The sequence below is a fragment of the Choristoneura fumiferana genome, chromosome 26, assembly GCF_025370935.1.
Source record: "Choristoneura fumiferana chromosome 26, NRCan_CFum_1, whole genome shotgun sequence".
NCBI classification, from domain to species: Eukaryota; Metazoa; Arthropoda; class Insecta; order Lepidoptera; family Tortricidae; genus Choristoneura; species Choristoneura fumiferana.
This window is the reverse complement of record NC_133497.1, coordinates 1,319,343-1,342,554: the sequence shown is the minus strand read 5'-3', so window position 1 is coordinate 1,342,554 and position 23,212 is coordinate 1,319,343. Positions and strand designations below refer to the sequence as shown.

General features: G+C 38.4%; 2 protein-coding genes across 3 annotated transcripts in view; both read right to left on the bottom strand.

The window, feature by feature from the left end:
* Positions 1–23,212, bottom strand: part of LOC141442694 (transmembrane protease serine 12-like) — a gene marked incomplete at its 5' end in the record, with an annotated part of 53,432 nt that overhangs the window by 19,973 nt on the left and 10,247 nt on the right. The window contains 2 exon segments of one of the 2 annotated variants that reach the window (XM_074107753.1): positions 19,483–20,625; positions 21,038–21,197. Of the exon segments in view, the coding sequence (XP_073963854.1) occupies positions 20,426–20,625; positions 21,038–21,197 (360 nt within the window). 2 annotated transcript variants of the gene reach the window in all.
* Positions 1–23,212, bottom strand: part of LOC141442692 (uncharacterized) — a 35,523-nt gene that overhangs the window by 7,693 nt on the left and 4,618 nt on the right. The window lies entirely within an intron of this gene.

Sequence of the window (23,212 nt, the reverse complement as noted above, 5' to 3'; positions counted from 1 at the left end):
GAAATATTAAAATTTCAGATTTTTTTTATTTATTGTGCTATAGGTACATATAAGAGCTACCTTTATGCAAAAAAAAACAAGTTTCTAGGACAGCCGGAAGTGCCCTATAACTTTTTCTGTTAAGGCGATTTGTATGGACACACCTTTTTAATGACTGTAGCTTTTGATTGCCTTGACTTAGAAGTTTGATTTTTTCACAGCTTTCGAGACTAATTAATTACCTTAGCTTAGGGTTTTAATCTCAATTCGATACCGATACTCCGCGCGTTTACGAGATAGAGGATCTTGACAGACAGACATACGGACGGACAGCAAAGTGATCCTATAAGGGTTCCATTTTTTCCTTTTGAGCTACGGAACCCAAAAAACACTTTTTTCCGGCGCTTTTAAAATTTCGACCTATTTACTTGAAAATATGGGGATGAAAGTTCTTAAGGAATTCCAAACAAATTTACTATAAGTATGTTTATCGGAAATATGTGTAGCTATGCTTAGTAAAAATGCAGTTTTAATTATAATCCTACCCTCCTATAAAGGACGTAGGTGTCAAGAGTTCACTATGAAGAATAATAATTAGTCCTTTTGTGTTGGTAGGGTAGAATACACGTCGTATTGCTAAAATGTGGCTACCCGCAAAATATTTATGTTTTACCAAAGAACATGGATGTATGGATGGATGGAAGAACAAAAAAAAATAGTTTATATTTATAGCAATGTATTAAAGTAGGTTTTTTTTAAGTAAACTGTGGAAGTTTCTATGTGCTATTTGGCAGAATAGCATAAATTAAATACTTCCCCAATTTATTATTTCACGCGGACGAAGTCGCGGGCAAAAGCTAGTTAAATATAATGTTATTCACCAATGTCTGAAATTAATTCATTTCCCCTGAAATATGATAAAAATCCCTGAACTGACATCCTTACAAAATTTGTTTACCTATAGTAGTAATAGTACTTACTTGTACTTAGGAGATGAACCTTATCTAAACAATCCTCTTTCCAGTTACCTTCGAAAGCTAGCTCCAAAAATATAGAAATATTTGCTAGATCAAAATGATCTCGGGCAGTTCGAGTCATTGAAGAAAACACAACGTTAGAAAGTTTACACAATATCCGATCCGATATCGGTATCGGACGGCAATACGATATCGGGGCAAGTAAAATGTATGAAATACGTATGTACTTACCTGTATTCACAGATTTGAAATATAATAGGATCGGATATCGGATAACGGATATTGGAGCCGACAACAATATATTGGCGGCACCATCGGACGCCCGTGGGCTGTCGGACGATAATGTTTGTATGGCGGATGTAGACAGTATCTAATTTTGGTATTTCTGGTTTTTTGGCTAGTTGAATTTTGATAGTGTTTTATGCAGCGATTAACCTTACAGTGAACAGTGGTCACAAAATTCTATATTGTTTTCGTGTCTGTCATTTTTTAATGCGCCAGTAGTCTCCACGTGTTTTCTGTAATTTAACTATCAAGTTGCAAAAACTACAATCAACCAATTTACTAGTGACCCTCAAAGGTTTATCAGTATATTGGACATGGCAGTGTTATCGCTGTCTCTTGGCACAGGGGTCTTTAAATAATTTTAAACATTTATTTGACCTCTTTCTTAGATAAGAACATTTATCAACGTACTGTTCATGTTGTACCTATTGTATCGCATACATTCAAAATAACATTTAATCTGTATGAAAAAAAAAATTAACACACAATAGTGATCATATTAAAAAAAATGCAGAATAAAAATAACTCTATTACAGGTAGTCAGTTAGTAGTCAGTAGAATCGAACCATGGATTTAAAGAACCATAAGAACCATAAATTTAAATGGTCAGAGACTCCCCCTAAAATCATCGAAAGTAGTAATGACATTGACCTAAAACGTGCCCAAATATTTCAATGTACATTTCCGAATAATAACGAATCGTAGATGCGTCGACACTTCAATATAATTTTAGCTGAAAATTCATTCAGAATGGCAAAATTTCGCAGTATCAAGAGACGCGCGAATTCAATTAAATTAAATTGAATGTACTTACAGAAGATAATAACGCAATTCTACAGAAAGAAACTGGGCTTTTTAAGTAATCTGCTATTTGATTGTTTTGAACATAATGGTGTTTTGAGATGAAGGTGTTGTAACGCGTGATCATTGTGAGACTTAGCGTTTGAAAATACAGAAATATTAAGAATCCGGTGTTATGTATGAGAAAATCAATTAGGCATTCTGGGATTTAGGTATTCTGACACTAAGCTCTTTTGAGATCTGGAGTATTTATTGATAAAAAGGGGAAACCAAATGAAGCCGTAATGACCCGAAACCTAATTCCGTGGTGGGTGTAGGGTGAAAAAAAAACGGTTAAAAACTATCACAAGATTTATTGAAGCTCCTAAGGCCATACTATGCTCTCAATCCAGGGCACGTAGTGGGAGACCTGGTGTACCAGGTGGGTTGTTATAAATGAGCCAGCTGTTAAATGTACATGTAAAGGCAGTTTTGGGTACTGGATTTAGGTTACCATCAGGTCTCTTACCATCAGGAGACCCACTTGCTCGTTTGCCATCCAGTCGAATAAAAAAAAAAACCTATGGCTACATTTTCGAGCAGTGTCGTGAAAAATAATTATTTAAATTTTCACTTGTAAAAGAATAGCTCGATCGATGATCAATCGATTGGTGTAGAAACTATCGATCAACGCTCTGAAGAAGTACTGTTTCACCAAAACAACGCTCGCGTTCACAGTTTGACGAAATCAATGGCACTAAATATGTGATTGTGGATTTAAAGTACTGCTGCATCCCCCTTACTCGCCGGATTTAGTTTCTTCCGAATATTATCTCTCTTTCCAAACTTCAAAAAACACTTGGGAGGACAAAGATTTTCGACGAATAATGGAGATCAGTAGCAGTGGAGTCAAGAGCAGTAGACTCTTATTTTAGCGACCTCAGCGATTATTTTTTTTTTGTTGGTATAATGAAGTTGGAGGCGAGGTGGACTATGTGCATTGACCTTCACGGAGACTACGTGGAAATATAAAATTGTTATAAAAAGTGAACCTTTCAGTTTTTTTTAACAGGCTCAGAACTTTATAATTTTCAATATATATATTATAGACATACATCGGGGTTTTCGGTGCGGGAATGATTTCAGGAAGAGAAATAAGCAGAGAGGTTAGTTTGAAAAAAATCTTATTATGCCTAATGAATAACTACCTCTCTGCGAAATGTATACAAACTATAATACAATTTTATCTTAAGTCATTTAGGGGGTACTTTAGCTTTACTACCAAGCCTTATAAGATAAAAATAAAAATAGCATTCAAAATTTCATGCAGTAATAGTAGTTGACGCGATTTTCATAACAAAATACATATAATTGTTCTATATTTGGAACAGTCAAGCAACGGCGTTTTTCTGTAAATATCCATTTCAACAAACTAAACGATCTTTCTACGTCGGTAATTGTAATAGGCGCGAGTAGAGACTTAAAACAGGTCCTTAATCCAAGATCTTAATCCAGGAGGAGGAGGGTCCAGGATCTTAATGACTGATCTTATTCATTTATATAAATATCAGCGTTTTACCTTACAATAAAACGCTTATTAAATACTTACTTATTCGAAGCCTACCAATATAATGAGACGTGTTTGTTATCGTCTGGCGGTGGAGGATAAACGCCAATGTGACTTCTAGATGAGAGAAATATTCGCCTATTAGAACCATTCAGCACTTACTAACGTGATTAGCAAGCCATGTACCTATCTATATATGTGTAGGTTAAAACGGGGTGACCGTCTGACAGTACAAACTATGAATCAAGTAAATAAATCGCTTTAATCACATATTTTATAACTTAAGTATTATTATTATGACAGATTTAAGATTTAAGAACTTGATCTCACATGGAAAACCTGAATAAATCGTTTTTTATTTAGTACGTTAAATCAAACAATTGCAAAGATTAAGTATCGAAAATACAAACTGAGACATGGATGCACAGAAAAACCAGAAAAAGAGACCAGCGCTGGGAATCGAACCCAGGTCCTCAGCAATCCGTGCTGCGTGCTTTAACCCCTACACCACCGCTGGACAGGAATTTAGACACGAATTTTTCCTACGCATACATATCTCAGGTTGCTTATTTCTACTACGCTACTTATGCAGCAGCACTAGCGACATCTATGTTTTTCGCTCTCAACGAGAGACGTCACATTCTATCGGAACCAACCGCTCACCCAGACAAGAGATGTCGCTACTAAGCAATCAAATTATGATTGGTTATCTGGAGTCTTTTTGTATTTTTTATTTCAACTCCAAATTTGTTACTTTTACGGGTATCCCGTGAAACCATATCGAAAATACAAACTGAGACATGGATGCACAGAAAAACCAGAAAAAGAGACCAGCGCTGGGAATCGAACCAGGTCCTCAGCAATCCGTGCTGCGTGCTTTAACCCCTACACCACCGCTGGACAGGAATTTAGACACGAATTTTTCCTACGCATACATATCTCAGGTTGCTTATTTCTACTACGCTACTTATGCAGCAGCACTAGCGCTGGTCTCTTTTTCTGGTTTTTCTGTGCATCCATGTCTCAGTTTGTATTTTCGATATGGTTTCACGGGATACCCGTAAAAGTAACAAATTTGGAGTTGAAATAAAAAATACAAAAAGACTCCAGATAACCAATCATAAAGATTAAGTATCCCATTGGGCATTGGGTGACAAACGAAAATTATACACTTTCAAACCAATTACTCAAATTGTTTACATTATGATGATCAGCGCAAGAAATTTCTCGACGGTAAAATCGTCTAAAAGTGTCTTCTGACCGCCAATTTCCTTGTTGCAAAATAGAATCTAGGGGAAAATTATCGATTCAATTTCTAGAAACTACTGCAGCTCGAACACTACCAGGGGTTGCCTCAATACCAGCTTCACGTAGCAATGATTTAACCCGTCCCGCTATGATAGTACGGGAAGCTTCTCTTGGCTTACCAATTACGGTGAGGAAGAGTTTTGAACTCTTGCAAACCTCTCGTCGTTGTCGAGAAATTTCAATTACTTGCTTTATCCAATAAATCGGATCTGCTTGATTACACTGAGTATTTGGAAGAAGTTTCCAACCAGATTGTCTAGTGTCTGACGAATCTGTCTTTGATCCGAATCTTGGCCACAAAATGATGTGACTGCCTATATCAGTCATATGGTCGGAGTCAATACATAACAATGTGAGATCATGTACCCTTCGCCCCGAGCATATAAGCAATAGAGCAGCAGTATGCCTTGCGACTTCATATAGGTTGTCCTGTAGAAACTGTCGACTTGATAAGAAGAGTACTAGATTAGCAACATCCCATATTGGAGGCTTTGGCTCTTTTGGTTTCTGTAAGGCGATAGCTTTAAGTACCTGTTTGACCAGCTTGTGGGAACTTAGGGCCTCTGATTTATCGGCATCGCAAAGTGACGAGACTACTGATTTGTGTACTAGAATGGTACTATAAGCTAAGCCCTCTTTTTGGTGAAGGTCCGATAAAAAAACGGGCTAAAGAGGATCCCGTAGGTGATGAAATGTTTAAGTCATTATCATGAGCCCAACGGCACCATCTGTTCCATGCGACTTTGTACGTCTTTAAAGTCGATGGTCGCCAACTTGATAAGAGCAAAGATTTCTGCTCAGGTGACCAGTATGTTAAATTCCCAGACCACCCCCACATCTCCAAACGTCCAGAGTCATCTCCCTCACCTTGGCGGGTGGACTCCCGGTCGACAGGTCTAGCAAGACTTCTGGAAGGTTCCATATTGTATGTGGGGGGCTCATGGCTCGACTCTTCAAGTCTGCTCTCCAAAAAACTCTTTTCGATTTGGGGACTACTATTAAGTATGTTCCCTTGGCTTGGTTCAGGTGATGAAGAACCCTGGGAATTAAACATGGTGGTGGGAAGATCCATGCCAACTCGAAGGTCCATGGTTGACTTAGTGCATCGCAAATCGCTGCCTGTTTGTCGTTCTGATCTATTGAGCAATATTTTGACACGACGTGTGCTGCCTGTGACGCAAACAGATCTATTTCCGGCGTTTCTCATTTGTGAAAAATCGGCCTTGTGGCTTTTGGCAGTAAGTGCCCGAATCCCACTTGTTATGCCCACATTGATCATGTCAGGGTCGCATCCCGGCTCTCTAAGTCCTATCATACGACACATATATACCTATATGTAGAATTATGAGTATGGTCCTTGTATGGTCATTACTATGTGTGGTTTATTTAGGATTGGTATTATAGCACTTACGAAACGCCAGTGTTGCCATGCGTGGCGCGCTTGACAGAGCCTGAGATCTGGACGCGGGAAAAGCGATCGTCAATTGTCAATTTGTAAAAGAAGTCGGGCCCGAGTCGACAGTCTCAGGAACTGTTACGCGTTTCTTTATTATTTAGCTAGGCTTTTCCTTAAGTTATTGTGAATCGTTATGATAGTTGCATTTCTAAGATTTCAGTGAACGAGTGTCGTATTGTTTTGGTTTTATCTTGACCACAATTAGTGGACTTTTGTTAGTTCTTCAAAATAGTTTCATTCTCTGCCCGAATCCCACTTGTTATGCCCACATTGATCATGTTACGGTCGGATCCCGGCTCTCTAAGTCCTATCTTACGACATATATATAAAATAGTACCGCCAGCAATAAAGCTTGTATTAGAATTTTTTACAAAAATTATTACTGAACTATTTGTTTTTAAAACATTGTACGGAGGTGCGGAACCCTTCATGCGCGAGTTGCTCGCACTCGCACTTGACCGATTTTTTATTATGTGTGGGTAAGGCTCTTGAGCGTTTTGCCCGCCTGTTCCAGTGTGTTATGAATATTGATGCACACGATAACTATTTGCGTCAACTTCTGATACAAGTAGTTTCTCTTTGAAGTGAAGTATTAATCCTTATACGAGTATACTTAGAAACGGGCCATCGTTCGTATGCATCAATATTCATAACACACTGGAACGGGCGGACAAAACGCTCATGAGCCTGACCGTGTAGGAAAATTATCAATTGTGTGTTTTGTTGTATTTGTCAATTTCTTTCTCTCTTCTCTGTGTTTATCTTGCTACTCACTGAATTCCAAATATTTGAACTTTACTTTGATCTGTCATTTCACTTCAACTCGAAAAAAGCAAGAGATAGGATCAAATTTGACGATTACAAACTTAAATTAAATTTTTGGTATTAAAAATATATCGAAATATTACCAAAATGTAAATTTTCCCGATCTTTTAATAAAGTATGCAACCTCGTTGCACGAAAGCCGCTTCTCTTGTTTTTTTTTATAAAAAAATTCCGTATACTGCCTCTACAGTATAATTATTATTTGTTAAATTGAATGTTTTTTTAACAAATCTATTTATGTTTATGTAATAGAAATCTTAATAAAAATCGTATTTAAAGGTTTAATTGTTCAACTTTTTCAATTACCCCGAGATGAGGCTTTTTGCAGTAATAAAAATAAGTGTGACATTAGTACAAGAAGTTAAGATTGCATGTTATGAGTATGCCATTTGTATTGTAGCTACTGGACTCTTTTTATGGTTTTTAAATGTAATTATTATATTTGATAATAATCGGATTCTATTTAAAAAAAATGTGTTTGTTTTGTAAACAGGTAGGTATATTTGGTTTTATTCTTATGTTACATTTAAATTATGTTCTCGCTGCTGAGGTGAAAAATTGTATGTGTCACACGAGACCAAAGTTTTTTTGCATCTCGTGTATTTCAATCCCTTGCTGATCTCAGGATTCTAACCTAGAATCACTCGCTAACGCTCGTGATTCAATTATAGAATCCTTCGCTTACTCGGGATTCAAAATCAACACTCGCAACAAAAAACAACTTTGCTCTCTTGTTGCACAAATAACTATTTCGATATGCACTAGAGCCACGACCAGACCAAAAGGCCTACTCCGAAACTCGTATTAAATAGTATAAGCGTCAGAGGGACGGTATCACATGAACTTCGATATTCGAATTTCAGTAGCCGTCCGAATCGATTTGACGAAAACTTGAAGGATGTGTATTGTATTACAGAGTACAAAAATAGACTAAATTTCAGTCCGTCAGTTAGTTTTAGATCAAAAGGAAATATTGGACGCGTATTTGTTCTTTTGTCGATAAAACGAATTATGTCAAAGATGAAGCGCGTTCACGAGTGGGGTCCCGTCCCGTGACGTCCTTTCTTAGTAAAAAGTGTACTTATAAGTATACAGGGTGGAAAGGGACGACGGTGTGTGTGTGTGTGTGTGTGTGCGTGTGTGTGTGTGTGTATATAGTAGTAGTAGTAGTGTAGGTAAGTCATTCTACTTTACGTTGACCAGTCATTTTTAACCCACTTCAAAAAAGGAGCAAGTCTGTTCTTTTTTTTTAGTGTCTGTCCAGCTCTTTTTTCAATTCCTCTTTTAGTTTTAAGGGAACTATGTGCGGAGGTTTTGATACTGGAACAGAGTTATCTTTCAGTAAAATTCTACACTTTTTTGGAAATTTTCCTGAACCTGCAAATACATCTTTATACTTTTTAATTATAGATTGCTTGCCTAAATCATTCTCAACATTGTTTACAAATTTTCTCTCAATAATACCTAATAACAAACATGAATCCTTTCCCAATGTTGGCTCGTATCCAGAACTTGTTACACTGAAATCCAACAAGAGTTTAATTTTGCTTCCAACAAAACAGTACCAAATGTTTTAATTTTTGAACCATTGTATGCTTTCAGCTTGACATTGGATTTACACAATTTAATGCTGTTTTGCCTTTTTCTTGATATTTTGTTTTGAATATCATTGTACAAGGAAATTGGAATCAGATTCACATCTGAACCAGTATCAAGCTTAAAAGCACACTTCATCACATTTTCCAATAACAATTCCTGCTCCCAACAACATACCGTATCACAATACAATTGATCATCATGATCTTCCGATTCAACCACTTGGACTTGGTCTGTGCGACTCCTTGTACGACACACTTTTGCAAAGTGGTTAAATTTTCCACATTTTGTGCACTTCAAACCTCTTGCAGGACAGTTTGAGACATTTCTTGCATGTTTTCCACCACACCCTCTATATTTTATTATAAATTCTACCTTGTGGTGTTACAATTTTGACTGTCGTGCAAGGCCTTAGTCTGCATCTTTGATATTTCAGAGAGACGGAGTTTCTTTATTGCTTCATCCAGTTTTACATCTCCCAGGCACAACAATCTTTCTTGTTCACCTTTATCGGTAGTCCCGAGAATAATCCGGCCGCGGATCGCCTCATCTGCGTCAGCAAAGTCGCAGTTTCTAGAAAGACTCTTGATATCCTTGTAAAATTGATCGAATGACTCGCCGGGCTGCTGGTTTCGCAAATAGAATAAAAATCTCGAATAAAGAATGTTCTTTTTCGGTTCGCAGTATTCATCGAAGGCTTTTATAACCTCTTCGTATTTAGCCTCAGTTTCTAATTCAAAATTGTTGTATTGCAATTTTTCTGGAGTCTTTACCGTCATCTAAAGCAGATGCTATCAAATATATACTCAACTCTTGCTTAAACCTTCGCCAGTTACTCGGTGAGTCACCGGTAAGGCACAATTTCTCTGGCAAGTTAAAAGTAGCTGCCATTGTTATTATAATACGTCAAAGACAGCGCCATGTATTGTGATTAAAACAATTATCACTTCTTTTTAGCTATAACGTTTATTGTCACTATCGTCAGCCATACATTCAGTCCGACATCGCATACATTCAATCAATACAGATAACAAACATCGTGGACAGCATTTACAAATACTGTAATGAACGTAAACTAGTATTTCTAGTTTAAAAAAACCATTCTTTCATACAAATTAATTCGGCACGCAATGTATCGGTAACAAACCTAACAACACTGACACTAACATTACCTGCCTCTCTGAAACGTCAAATGTGTACATTACATTGCTGCTTGAGAATTTTTTTAAAATGAATAACTCTCTAAGTAAAGGTAATTGTTATATTTTTTTATAAAATGGTTCTCAATAGTTAAAGCTATCGTTAATTAAAATTTATGTTCTTATGAATGTCACACATTGTATACTTTTTTGTTTAATTGACGAAAGATAAAATATTTCTACCTACGATATTTTTTGATATTGTAACTGACAAACTAATTAATTAGGTATTTCTAGAAATTCAGCCTATTAGTATTATCGTAGCAGCGGCACTAAAAGGTTATCTCACGTCTTATATACGTTGATTAAGCGTAGTTTGTTTTTTTAGTTATTATCGAAAAAACCCAGGAGATAAAAATGGCGAATAAAATTGTAAACATTTTCTCAGTTTATTGTTCTTCTAAATCAAAATAAAGATAAAAAAGTTATAAAGGCAACGAGAGTAAAGCCGTGGTACTCTAGTGGTTTGATCTCTGACCTCTGAAGCAGATGGTCGTGGGTTCTAGTCCAGGCGAGCATCTCTGAGTTTTTCGCAATGAAGTAATGTGCCAAATTGCTATTGAATAGCCAAGTAGTTAGAGAACCTGACTAAAACTTGAGGTCCCGGGGTCAATTCCCGGTCGAGGCAGAGAGTTGTATAAAAATTACGAATGTTTGTTCTTGAAGATTGGGTGTTAATAAGTAGCTATTTTTCTATCATCTATATATTATGTTTATCCCACAGGTTTATCCGTTATGTACGCAAACGCAAGTTTTGCCTACTTTGGGACTACGTAAGTCAATTGGTGTCAAGTGTCCCGTGATATTTATTTATTTATTCACAATACAGGATGTCATATTTTCAAAACAAACGTCACTTTGAGAAATTATACTGAAGTGATTTTTCCAACCCTTGTAATAGCATAATGTCACATACAAATACAATGACCAACAGTTTTGAGGAAACTTGTAAGTTCATTATTAAATATTCGGCGGAAAGTGGATTCGATTCATCATCATCATCGTCATCATCAAATCAGCCACAGGGCGTCTACATAATCTGAAAAACTGGCTTGTCGAGCACACATTCTACACTTTTGATGAGTTCCTTAAATTTCAGCCAACGGCTATTATTTACTGAAATTATTTAATTAATTAGTTCTTAGAATATATTAGATTAATTTAACAAAATGACATGTAATAATGATATTACCAATAAAAGAGTATGAGTATCTGATGTGTATTACTGTTTTACCCACCTTGATCCAGTAATAAACGTACAGTGAATCCGAACGGTCGTTTTACTATACTTCATCTGGCGACGTCGCGAAACTACCCACGCAAGAAAAATAATCATGTCGTACATCGGATGCCTTACCAATTTTGATTATAAAACCGCAGAATGGTCCATTTTCAAAGGCAGATTAGAGCAGTTTTTTAAAGTAAATAGCTCAATAAAAGATGAAAATAGAAGTGCGGTGTTAATAACGCACCTTTCGGATGACTCGTATCGGCTGGCTCGTAATTTAGTGTACCCGCGCGAACTTAACGAGTTATCGTACACAGAACTCATAGCGGAATTAGATAACCACTTTAAAGCAAAGAAGTGTTCGTTCGCGGATAAAGCAAAATTCTACGGGGCGACCAGAAGTCCAGGCGAGTCATTGGGAGACTGGGCGGCGCGGCTACGGGGATTGGCAAGTTACTGCTCCCTCGGCAACGCCCTAGAAACGGTACTCAAAGACCGTTTTGTCCTTGGCCTGGGCGCAGGTCCCGAGCGCAGTAAATTGTTCGAGCAAGACGCCGCAACCTTGACTCTGTCGAGAGCACTTGAGATCGCGGAACAAACGGCGGCAGCGGCACAGGCACAAATTGTGGTCGGAGGGGCGGCCAGTGGCAACGGTGGCGGTGTATTTATCAAGGAGGAACCGGTGTTCCGAGCGGCAAGCGCGGCATACCCTTATCGCGGCGGCGCGGGCGCCGGAAGCGGAGGCGTTCGCCGCGGCAGCGCCAGTGCCGCGGCTCATCCATCGGGCAGCTCCTGGCGTACGCGCGACGACGAGACCCGTTGCGCAGTGTGCGGAATGAAAAATCATATTGCGGAAAAATGTCGTTACAAAGGTTATAAGTGCGAAAAGTGCGGAGTGAAAGGACACTTGAAAAAAGTTTGCCGCCTAAGATTCCACAACATCCAGGTGGAGGAGGAGCAGCCGGCAGCCCCCTGCGAGGATTGTGAGGAATGTGAACTATATAACTTGAGGTACGACTATTTTGCACCAATTACTGTGAATGTATTGATGAACGAGGTTAAATTAGGAATGGAATTAGATTCCGGGTCTAGTATTTCCGTGATCTCCGATAAATGTTATAACGATTATTTTAGAAATATTCAATTAAATAGTTGCAGTATTAAAATGTGTTTTTACAATGGTCACAAAATAACGCCCTTAGGATTTTTCATTACAAATCTAAAATACAATAACACGTCGAAAGAGATAAAAATATACGTTATACGTAACGGTGGTCCACCGTTATTAGGGCGTGATTTTATGACTAAATTTGGACTTATTTTCACTACGGCGGATAATCATAGAATAATTTGTGATCATTATGAAAACGAAGTAAAATTGTTATTGGACTCGTATGCAGATTTATGGAGTGAAGGCTTGGGCCAATTTAATAAATTTAAAGTAACACTTAGGCTAAAAGACAATGTTAAGCCAGTATTTTTTAAACCCAGACCAGTACCCTTTGCCCTCAAACATAAAGTCGACGAGGAACTCGAGCGGCTCGTAGGCATGGGCATACTAATTCCGGTAAATTTTTCGAATTATGCAACGCCTATTGTACCGGTTTTAAAGGAAAACGGTAAAATAAAAATTGCAGGTGACTACTCGGTAACGCTAAATAAAGATTTAGTTATCGATAAATACCCTATGCCGCGTATCGAAGAAGTCTTTGCTAAATTAGGAGGGGGAGAAAGGTACACTAAGCTAGACCTGAGCAACGCGTACAACCAGTTCGTGCTGAGTGAGGAGTCCCAGGAGCTCACCACCATCAGCACGCCGCGCGGGCTGTTCAAGTACACGCGGCTCGTGTACGGGCTGGCCAACGCGCCCGCCATCTTTCAGCGCGCTATGGAGACGCTGCTGCTGGGCATCGACGGCGTCAGTATCTGGCTCGACGACGTCTGCGTCACCGGTCCCGACAAAAAAACTCATTTACTCCGACTTCGCGAAGTACTTTTTAGAATGAAAGATGCCGGTTTGAAATTACAAAAGGAAAAATGCGAATTTTTTAAACCGAGCGTAACTTATTTAGGATACGTTATAGATAAAGACGGCTTAAGAACTTGCCCTAAAAAGGTGGAGGCTATTATCGATTCCCCGCGACCCAGCAACGTTTTAGAGGTAAAAAGGTTCTTAGGTATTATTAATTATTATAGGAATTTTATTCCGAGAGCGTCTAGTATTTTATGCCCGCTACATGAACTCCTTAGAGTTGATGCGACATGGAAATGGGGCAATGACCAGGAGAAAGCGTTTACGGCAATCAAGAGTGAACTGGCATCGGAACGCGTTTTGACACACTTTGAGCCGAACGCACGGCTGGTGCTGAGCGTGGACGCCGGGCCTGCGGGGCTAGGCGCCGTGCTGGCGCAAGGGCCCGAGGGCCAGGAGCGGCCGCTCGCCTTCGCGTCTAGGTCGCTTGCCGCCAGCGAGAAGAACTATAGTCAAGTTCATAAGGAGGCTGCCGCTATAGTGTTCGGGGTCAAACATTTCCATCAATACCTATACGGGCGGAGCGAGCCATTTGTGCTAAGGACTGACCATAGACCACTATTAGCCATATTCGGAAAAAAAAACGGTGTTTCAGTCATGGCAGCGTCGCGTTTACAACGCTATGCGATCTATTTATCTGCTTACAATTATACAATTAATTATATAAGTAGCGATAAAAATATTGTAGCGGATTATTTTTCTAGGGCGCCGTTAGCTGCTAGCGAACCGATAGAATTAGATAGTATAGTTAAAGGTAGCTCGTTTTTAAACTTTTTGGACGACGATATTTTGCCGATATCGTTTGATGATATAAAGAAAGCAACTGCCTCAGACCCCGTCATGCGAACGGTTATGAAATATGTACGGAACGGATGGCCGCGTAAAATAAAATGTAAAAATGTGCAACCGTATTTTAGATGCAAAACCGACCTAGAAATCGAAGACGGTTGCATTCTTCGAGGGCATCGAGTCGTAATCCCTGTTGTGTATCGGGCTAGATTGTTAGAAGAGCTGCACCGAGGACACTTAGGCATCGTAAAAACAAAAGGCGTGGCTCGCGGAAAATTATGGTGGCCGAACTTAGATTCGGACATCGAACGCGTAGTGCTGAGCTGCACGACGTGCAGCGCGCTGCGGCCGGCGCCGCCGCGCGCGCCGCCCGCGCCCTGGCCGCGCCCCGCCGGGCCCTGGCAGCGCGTGCACATCGACTATATGCAGGTGGGGCAGAGGGTATATCTGGTCGTCGTAGACGCATTCAGTAAATGGCTGGAATGTTTACAGATGTGTAAGGAAATCTCAACTAAATCACTCATTGTAAAATTAAAATATTTATTTTCTATGTTTGGGTTACCTAAAACTTTAGTATCGGACAATGACCCCAAAATTAATAGTGAAGAGTTTAGACGTTTTTGTGCAGTTAACGGTATTAAATATCTTAATTCACCCATATATCACCCTTGCAGTAATGGCCAATGTGAAAATTCAGTAAAAATTTGCAAGAAAATGATTAAATGTATTATGACACGAGACAGTAACTTATCATCGGAACGCATCAATGAGCAATTGTTAAGTTTTTTGTTTGAGTACCGCAACAGCGTCCACTGTAGTACAAACGAAACGCCTGCGAAATTAATGCTAGGCAGGGAGTTGCGCACTAAACTCGATTTAATTTCACCCAGTAGTGTAGATAATTGTAATTCTGGGCCGACAAAGTTATCGGGATCTCGTAAATTTTATATCGGTCAGACTGTCTGGGCCCGCTGTTTTATTGCGCAAAAGCCTGTATGGCGGGTAGGTAAAATAACAAGTGAAAAAGGAAATAGAATGTTTACTGTGGACGTTCAAGGTGTAGGCTTGTGCATTCGGCACGTCGATCAGCTGTTGCGATACTCCGGGCGGTCGCTCATTGATGAGTCAGCGCGGCCGGCCGCGCCGCCGCCCGTGCCCCGCCCCCCTCCCTCATCACCACCACCGGCGCCACCGTCGCCTGCGCAGGTGCACCAACAAGCGTCTAATGTAACCACGTGCTCAACACCATTGTCAACGTCAATGTCGGACACACATATTAATCTAAATGATAATAATGAAGAAGCTCAAGATGTGTCCGACAATGACTTTTATGAGTGCGCGGATCAGGATGTTAGGGGGGAGGAGGTGGTCCGAACGACATCTAACCCGGGCGGGACACGCACGCCCGCCGAGAGTCCCGCGCGCGCTGAGCTGCCTCAGCCGCCGGCGGCTCCGCTGTCTCGGGGTGATAATCGGTCAGACTATAATCCTCCTGTTTTGAGACCCAGGTCCAAGAAAGTTAATTATAAGTAAAGATTGTATAATTCATTAGTGTAGTACCTACTGTAAATATTATTTCGTTTGTTGTCAGGTTTCCAGAATAATGTTGGAGGAGTGATGTGTATTACTGTTTTACCCACCTTGATCCAGTAATAAACGTACAGTGAATCCGAACGGTCGTTTTACTATACTTCAGTATCCCATAAACTCCACAAACTAACGGTATATCTGAGCGGTCTGTTAGAACAGTCAAGGTCGGCCAGTCACATCTCCCAATCTCGCAGAATATACTCAGCAGCAGAAAATTTGACCCACTCTGCATACAAAATTACCTATATTACTGCATACATTTGTGGGCCAGATTTTCTGCCGCTCAGTATATTTATCCTAATAGTGTTGCATACAGGACCACCGTCCATCATCATCATATCAGCCGTAGGACGTCCGCTGTTGGACATAGGCCTCCCCCGTAGACTTCCAGTTACTTCGGTTGGAAGCGGCCTGCATCCACCGTGAACCCGCGACCTTTAACTAGGTCATTCGTTCATCCAATTGGTGGACGTCCTACGCTGCACTTGCCGATCCGCGGTCTCCATTCGAGAACCTTCCGGCCCCAAAGAACATCTAGATTCGATTAACTAACTTCAATTCTTTTCACAGTTATTGCGTCAAGGAATACGGAAGTTTTTGGGGCGGTTTATAAGTTAAGGGAGGGTACAATTAATTATACATTTGTAGGATAAAAAACAGGACCTACATTTATGCAAAAATGTTTAAAATATTAATTTATTTGCCAATAAAGAGTTACAGCATTACAGTAAAAGCAATGCGCTGTAAAATTAAAATTATAATTATATAAAAAAAATAGTATTTATTGTACACAATATTGTAGGATAGAAATTCATGAATTTGTTATATTGAATAAAAAAAATAGTTATATCAGGATTTTTATCCTTGCTTCCCTAAAGCAACGGAAGACCACGCCCTCTGGCCAGAAATTGGAGTGCAGGAACATCTGCTGGTGCTTAGCCAGCAATATAAATATAGGTAAAAAACCCATTATATATAGGTAAAAAGCCATTTTCGCATAAAGTAAGTAGGTAGTGTATAGAATGGATATGGAATGACGTCATTTTCCTAATTAGCAACGTTAGCTTGGTGCGTAACGATGCCTATAAAAATATGTAACATATTCAATCATAACTTTATATAACGATCATCTGTTCTACTATTAAAACATTTAACATAGTACCTAATAATTATACTTTAAGTTTAATTCATATTTTTGATAATGAACATTTCGATGGCAGCAAAGTAGATACGGACATCTACATTTTTTCAAAAATGCTTTTTTTACAAAAAATAACTTATTTCAACCATATCTATAAGTCTGTTAAAAAAATATTTCAAATTTCAAAATAATGAAGAAAATTTGGCACGTAAAAGAAAACATCTACACTAGCTTTTGAAAAAACATCGCAGTAGAAACGGACATTTGAATTTATCCGCTTTTACTTCGGAGCTTTGACAGGGTGCTTGTGACGTCAATAAAGTCACATGCCACTTGTCCGTTTATACGTCATACTTTTTGCATATGTCTCAATCTACAAATTTATTATTTCTAATTTCTATGAGGAAATTATTTGTTTTTTCTGAAAATATTTAAACAAATAGATATATTACTTAACATTGGTTTCATACACTTGTTTGTTTTTTTTATTTAGACAACAAATGAATTAAAATTCTTAACCTAAGTAAGTACTTAAGTTTCTATTGCTTGCAGCTTACCGCTTTTTGGAAACGACACGTCTGAACAGATTTTGACTGATGATGACGAGCAAACTGTTTTTTTTCCTAATAGGTATAGAAGGAGTAGAATATCGATTATACTATTCATCATCAGCCAATAGCAGTCCGGACATAGGCCTCCCCCATAGACCGCCATTGCGCCCTGTCTTCGGCTAGACACATCCAGCTTTTACCACCAGCCTTTCGCAGATCGTCCCTCTACCTGAACGGAGGGCGTCTTGGACTACGTTAGCCGAGACGCGGTCTCCACTCAATATCTTCAGCGGTTGTCGGTGCTTCAACAGATATGACCCAGCCCACTGCCACTTCAAGTTGTTAATTCTATGAACTATGTCGATGACCTTAGTTCTGTGTCGGATAGTCTCGTTGCGGATTTTATCCTTCAGAAAAACTCTGAGCTTAGCTCGTTCCATAGCTGGCAGAGCCGCGTTTCAGCTCCGTATGTCATGACGGGTAGGACTTACTGGTTAAAAACTTTCGTTTTCAGACATTACGGTATAATTGACGAAAAAACTCGACATAATTTTCTGAATGCTGCCCAGCCCAGCTGAATCCTTCTCTTGGCCTCCTTCTCAAAGTTGTGTTCTACCTAAGGCTACTGTTACATTATGCTCGTTATTAGCATGCTAATAAGCATGCTAGTACCTGCTGTACCTGTATGACACAGAAAAAGCATGCTTAATAGTAGCAAGCCGTGGTGGCCGAGTGGTTTGACCTATCATATGGCCTCTCAAGCAGAGGATCGTGGGTTCAAACCCCGGCACGCACCTCTGAGTTTTTCGGAATTCATGTGCGAAATTACATTTGAAATTTACCACGAGCTTTACGGTGAAGGAAAAAATAGTGAGGAAACCTGCACAAACCTGCGAAGCGATTCAATGGTGTGTGTGAAGTTCCCAATCCGCACTGGGCCCGCGTGGGAACTACAGCCCAAGCCCTCTCATTCTGTGAGTAGGCCTGTGCCCAGCAGTGGGACGTATATAGGCTGGGATTATTATTATTATAATAGTAGCACGTCCATATGCACACATGATAGTAAGTAGCATTTGCTGAATAGTAGCATGCTTTCGTGCTAGTAACTAGCATGTGTTGGTACCTTAACTGCAAAATCAGGCCGAGGTATGTGTACTCCGAAACAACATCAAGAAGATTTCCACTAACGATGACGGGCCTCTGATCCATGTGGCCATTGATGACAATTTTGGTATTATCCACATTCATTATAGCATTATATTGTTTATACTAATAGTACATAAGTACTGTTTTATTTTTACAGTTTATATTGTTTTGTTTTGGGATATATTTTGTACGTAATTTTATTACTTGTACCTACTGTTGATTTATTTAATTTATTAGTGTAAAACTATAAAAAATAAATTAGTTTTTGAGTACGTAAAAACAATTATGAGTTAACAAAAATAAAACAAAAAAATATTTTTTTATTTAACACATATTTTGGGGGTTTTTAACGAAATAAATGAATTTATATGATAGACAGCGATGAGGTTGAGTGGTAGATAACTCATTTAATAATATGAATAAAATGATTAATGCAAAGTAAATAAAGACATCTACAAAATTTTATCAAAAAAAGGGTGAATAACTACTCGTTGCATGTTGTTTAGATTATCTCTAAACACTCCTCTAAGTTTTACCGGAGATTCTTACCTTAGCTTATTCGTTTTTTATAACGGAAAAGGCGTTTGTTTCATTACAACGCATAAACGGATATCAGGCAGATGTCTTCCTCTACGTTTAAGCTCTTTCAAAGTAAAAAAAGACATCTACAATTTTTCATTAAAATAATGTTATAGAAATAAAATCTGTTGAACAATCACCAAAGAACATTATTTTAATGCATCATAGAAAATTTCATGGTAATCAGTCCATTAATCTCAAAGTAGTCATTATTTTTGACTAAATACGCTCTCCTGTAAAATAGCTATTTTGTAGATGTCTTCTTTTACTTTGCTGCCATCGATTTGATATGTTTGTGTTACCTAATGCACAGTTAGAATAAAAATATTATTCTAGTGTTACTACCTATTCACATAAAATGAATTTCTGCCGGGAAAGTAGGTTAGGTTAGAACTCTTATGTAAAACGAACTGCTGTTTGAAAAACTGATTAAACTAATCAAATAAAACGCAAGTTGTACAAAAAATACTTATATTTTAGCATTAATATTCAGGCGTTAAAATTACAACAAATATTATGCAATAACAATATATATCACTTGTTATATAATTTGATTTATAAAATGATTTGCCACATTTTGATCAAAAACAGATAGGTGCTGCTCACGATGGTATTTTGAGCTAACGTCAGCTCTTCTCTTAATATAATAATAATAAACCATTTATTTCAGGCATCACGGCCCATAGGTACAATAAATACCTTAAAGACTAACATACATAATAATAATTATAATTAATTAGAAACACAATATTTAAAACTAATTAATTATTATTAATAAAAATAGCTTAACTAATAGAATAAGAATAGGGTAAAAATAATAATATTTCATTTAGGGCCTGTTTCACCACTTGTCGACTAACTTTAAGTGACGGATATCAGTGATGCCGTCTCTGTTTGTTTTGTCCGAATAAACAAACACGGCATCACTTTTATCTGACACTTAAAGTTAGTCAACAAGTGGTGAAACAGGCCCTTAGTTTGTCAGTTAGACTTCAAAAAATATTGAACACGTATCTTTTCTAATAACAAAAAATGAAAAATAAGCGTCAAAGTTCGGTAGTGGGGGACCGTGGTGACACTCCTTACTAAAAAGTGCACTAAAGTGTGACGTCACATAAAACTTTAACCGGCTATATCTTCGGCATTCAGTCAAAGTGAAAGTCAAATGTCTTTATTAAATTGAGGCTATAACAAGCACTTTTTATCAATGTCAAAAATAAATCTACCATCGGTTCTATTGTGGCCTAGACGAGCGTGGTCTAAAATCATTACCCTATTTTTTTAAATCGAACCAAAGGACTAATTAATTACATATTTTGTACAATTTATACTATTGCTAGTCATCAATACATAGTATTACCACATTTTGTACTATTCAGCTATCCCTTAAGAATTGTTTAAAAAAGTACGTGTTCCTTAATAAACGCGGCGTGGTGCTGGATGTGGGTAAGGATGGTGAACGTGTCGACGTTGCATTTATGCACAAGGTCGTACGGTGCAGGAGCGACCACGCCGCGCAGGTAGTAGCGCTGGACGCCTCGCTCCACGCTGGGGAAAGCCGGCCCCCCGCCGCTGTCTCCTCGGCACACCCCAGTACCTGCGAGAGAAGGCATATTGTAAGGAAACGAAGCCATACTATACCATAACCATACTATACACTATACCATAGTACGTAGCCATACTATGAAGCCATACTACGTGATCCTTCATTTCACAATTTTTTACCCCCTCCCCTCCACGGTGACCACCCGTAGTATATGCCAAGATTATACCTAACCCCCTAGTTTTCATGTAGTAATTATTCATAAGTATATATATCCGTTTTGATTAATACGGCGCTTGCCGTGTTGCACCAAGAATACGTGCATATCTATTATTATTACAAGTGAAAAAAATATTATTAAAAAGAAGTTAACTCAACTACGGAAAGGGCGTCAAAAACTTGCAAGATTTGACCTTTTCAAACATACACTGAACGTTGAATAAAAGCTTGTAAAAAGAGAACTTGCCGTTCTTGATGCCAGCACAGAACTTGTCACTGGTGATGTACGGTCTGAACGCATAGGGCACTTCTGCGATGCACTTTTCAACATCGACATACGGCAGTTCCGCCGTCCACAGCACCGGAGAAGCGCTACCGTCCGCCGATGTCAGTCCCCAACCGGAAATCTGTGGTTAAGTTTTAAAATTGAGTACCTAGTTTCTTCGGTGGGTTGGGTAGTTACACACGTTTAAACAATAAATAAGTATCTCATTTTATCTTGCCTTGTCTTGTCTCGGCTTGTCTCGTCTCGTCTCGCCTTGTTTTTTCTCGTCTCGCCTTGTCTGGTCTCGTTTTCATCTCATCACTTCTTATCTCGTCTCATCTCATATATAACTCTCAAATATAACATCTCAAATATAACTCTAGACTGTCATTGTAACTGGAAGGAACATGTTGAAGGAGTATGTAAAAAGATTGGTAAATTCGTATTTGCATTGTGGCGAATTAAACAAACTGTATCGGAAAAAACAGCTCTAATGGCCTATCACGGCTACATTCAATCAGTTTTGAGATACGGCATACTTATGTGGGGAAACTCTGTTAATGTAGACCGGGCTTTTGTAGCACAAAAAAAATGCGTCAGAACGATAGGCGGATTGGGTATCGAGAAACATGTAAAACTCTATTTATTAAACTTAACCCCTGTCTCTACATATACGAGGCCGCTATATTTGTAAAACTCAATACTGAGCTGTTCCTCTCGGCAGACAAGCCAACAAATAGACCCCATAGACGATACCAATTAGTACTACCTAAACATAGGTTGGTTCTAAGGAAAATGCATACTATATATAAAATTTATAATAAAATCCTGCTACATATAAAACATTATCCAATACCGAATTTAGGCGAAACTATACAAATCTTATGTAATGCCTGCTTTTACAGCATTGATGAATTTTTAGCTATAAGTTTTGATTGACATTTAAATACATAAAATTTAGAATTTTGTAATGATGAGTATAATGATAAAAATATAATAATATTACAATTAAAATTAAGTTCTACCCAATTGTATTCCAAATATACTTGACATGTATGGTTGCTGTTAAATTTAAATGATGACGGCAATTCTATGCTATTTTGACACTTTAATCTACTGTTCTGTCTTCAATCTCTAATTTTCACATGCCTGATGGCCGAACATATTACGGATCGCTAATAATACTGTACCTACCTTATGTATATGTACCATATGTTCTGTGAATAAATATTCATTCAAATATTCATTCATTCATTCATCTATTTTTCATTTATCAACAGTACAGTGGCCGGTGGCAAACAACGTTTACAAATGATCAATTCACAAACGACGTGTCACAACCACTTTATATCACAAATCATCATTTGATAAATCATCAATTAAAAAATGTTCATTACCCAAGCAACTCATTTTTCAAACTAGTTATTTTACAAAACATCATTTTTAAATGATTATTTGACAAACTATTTACATAACGTGTTTAAAATTGGTAGGATTTGGTTCTCGTGGCTCGTTTTTGTTTCGCTTTCCTTAAGGTCGCAGTTCTAACCTAACCTAACCTAACCAACTATAGGTACTGACAGTAATTAGTTTTTCCATTGGTCGTAATTCTAACCTAACCTAACCTACTGTACTGCAGCAGTTTGTTTTTCTTAGGGTCGCTGTTCTAAACCATACCACCAACTTTACTGGCAGAAGTTAGTTTTTCTTAGGGTCTCAGTTCTAACCTTACCTAACCTATTTCTTAACCAAGTTAACCTGAGCTGCATTTTATTAAACGATTTTTGCCAAACGTTGATTTGACAAACGTGGTTTACTGGTTTTGCCAAATGACGAAAATAATAAATGAATAGTTTGCCAAATAATGATTTACCGTCCCTCCGAACATTCATCCTAACACCGACGTTTGTTTTGCAGGATTCCACGAAGATAAAAGCTTATTCCATCGTGCCGGTTGACATTTTAAACCTACTGGAAGGTAAAGTAGAAGCAAGACGACGCAGAGTAGGTAAAGCCAAGATTCACAATTTTCATCAGGTGAAGGAGAAAGTGCGGTCGTGTCGTATAAGGAACCAAACAGCTGAACAAAGACCTGCGAAGTGGCGGTTACTCTACCGACAAGAGCGTAGCTATTAAATTAAGAAGACAAAAGAAAAA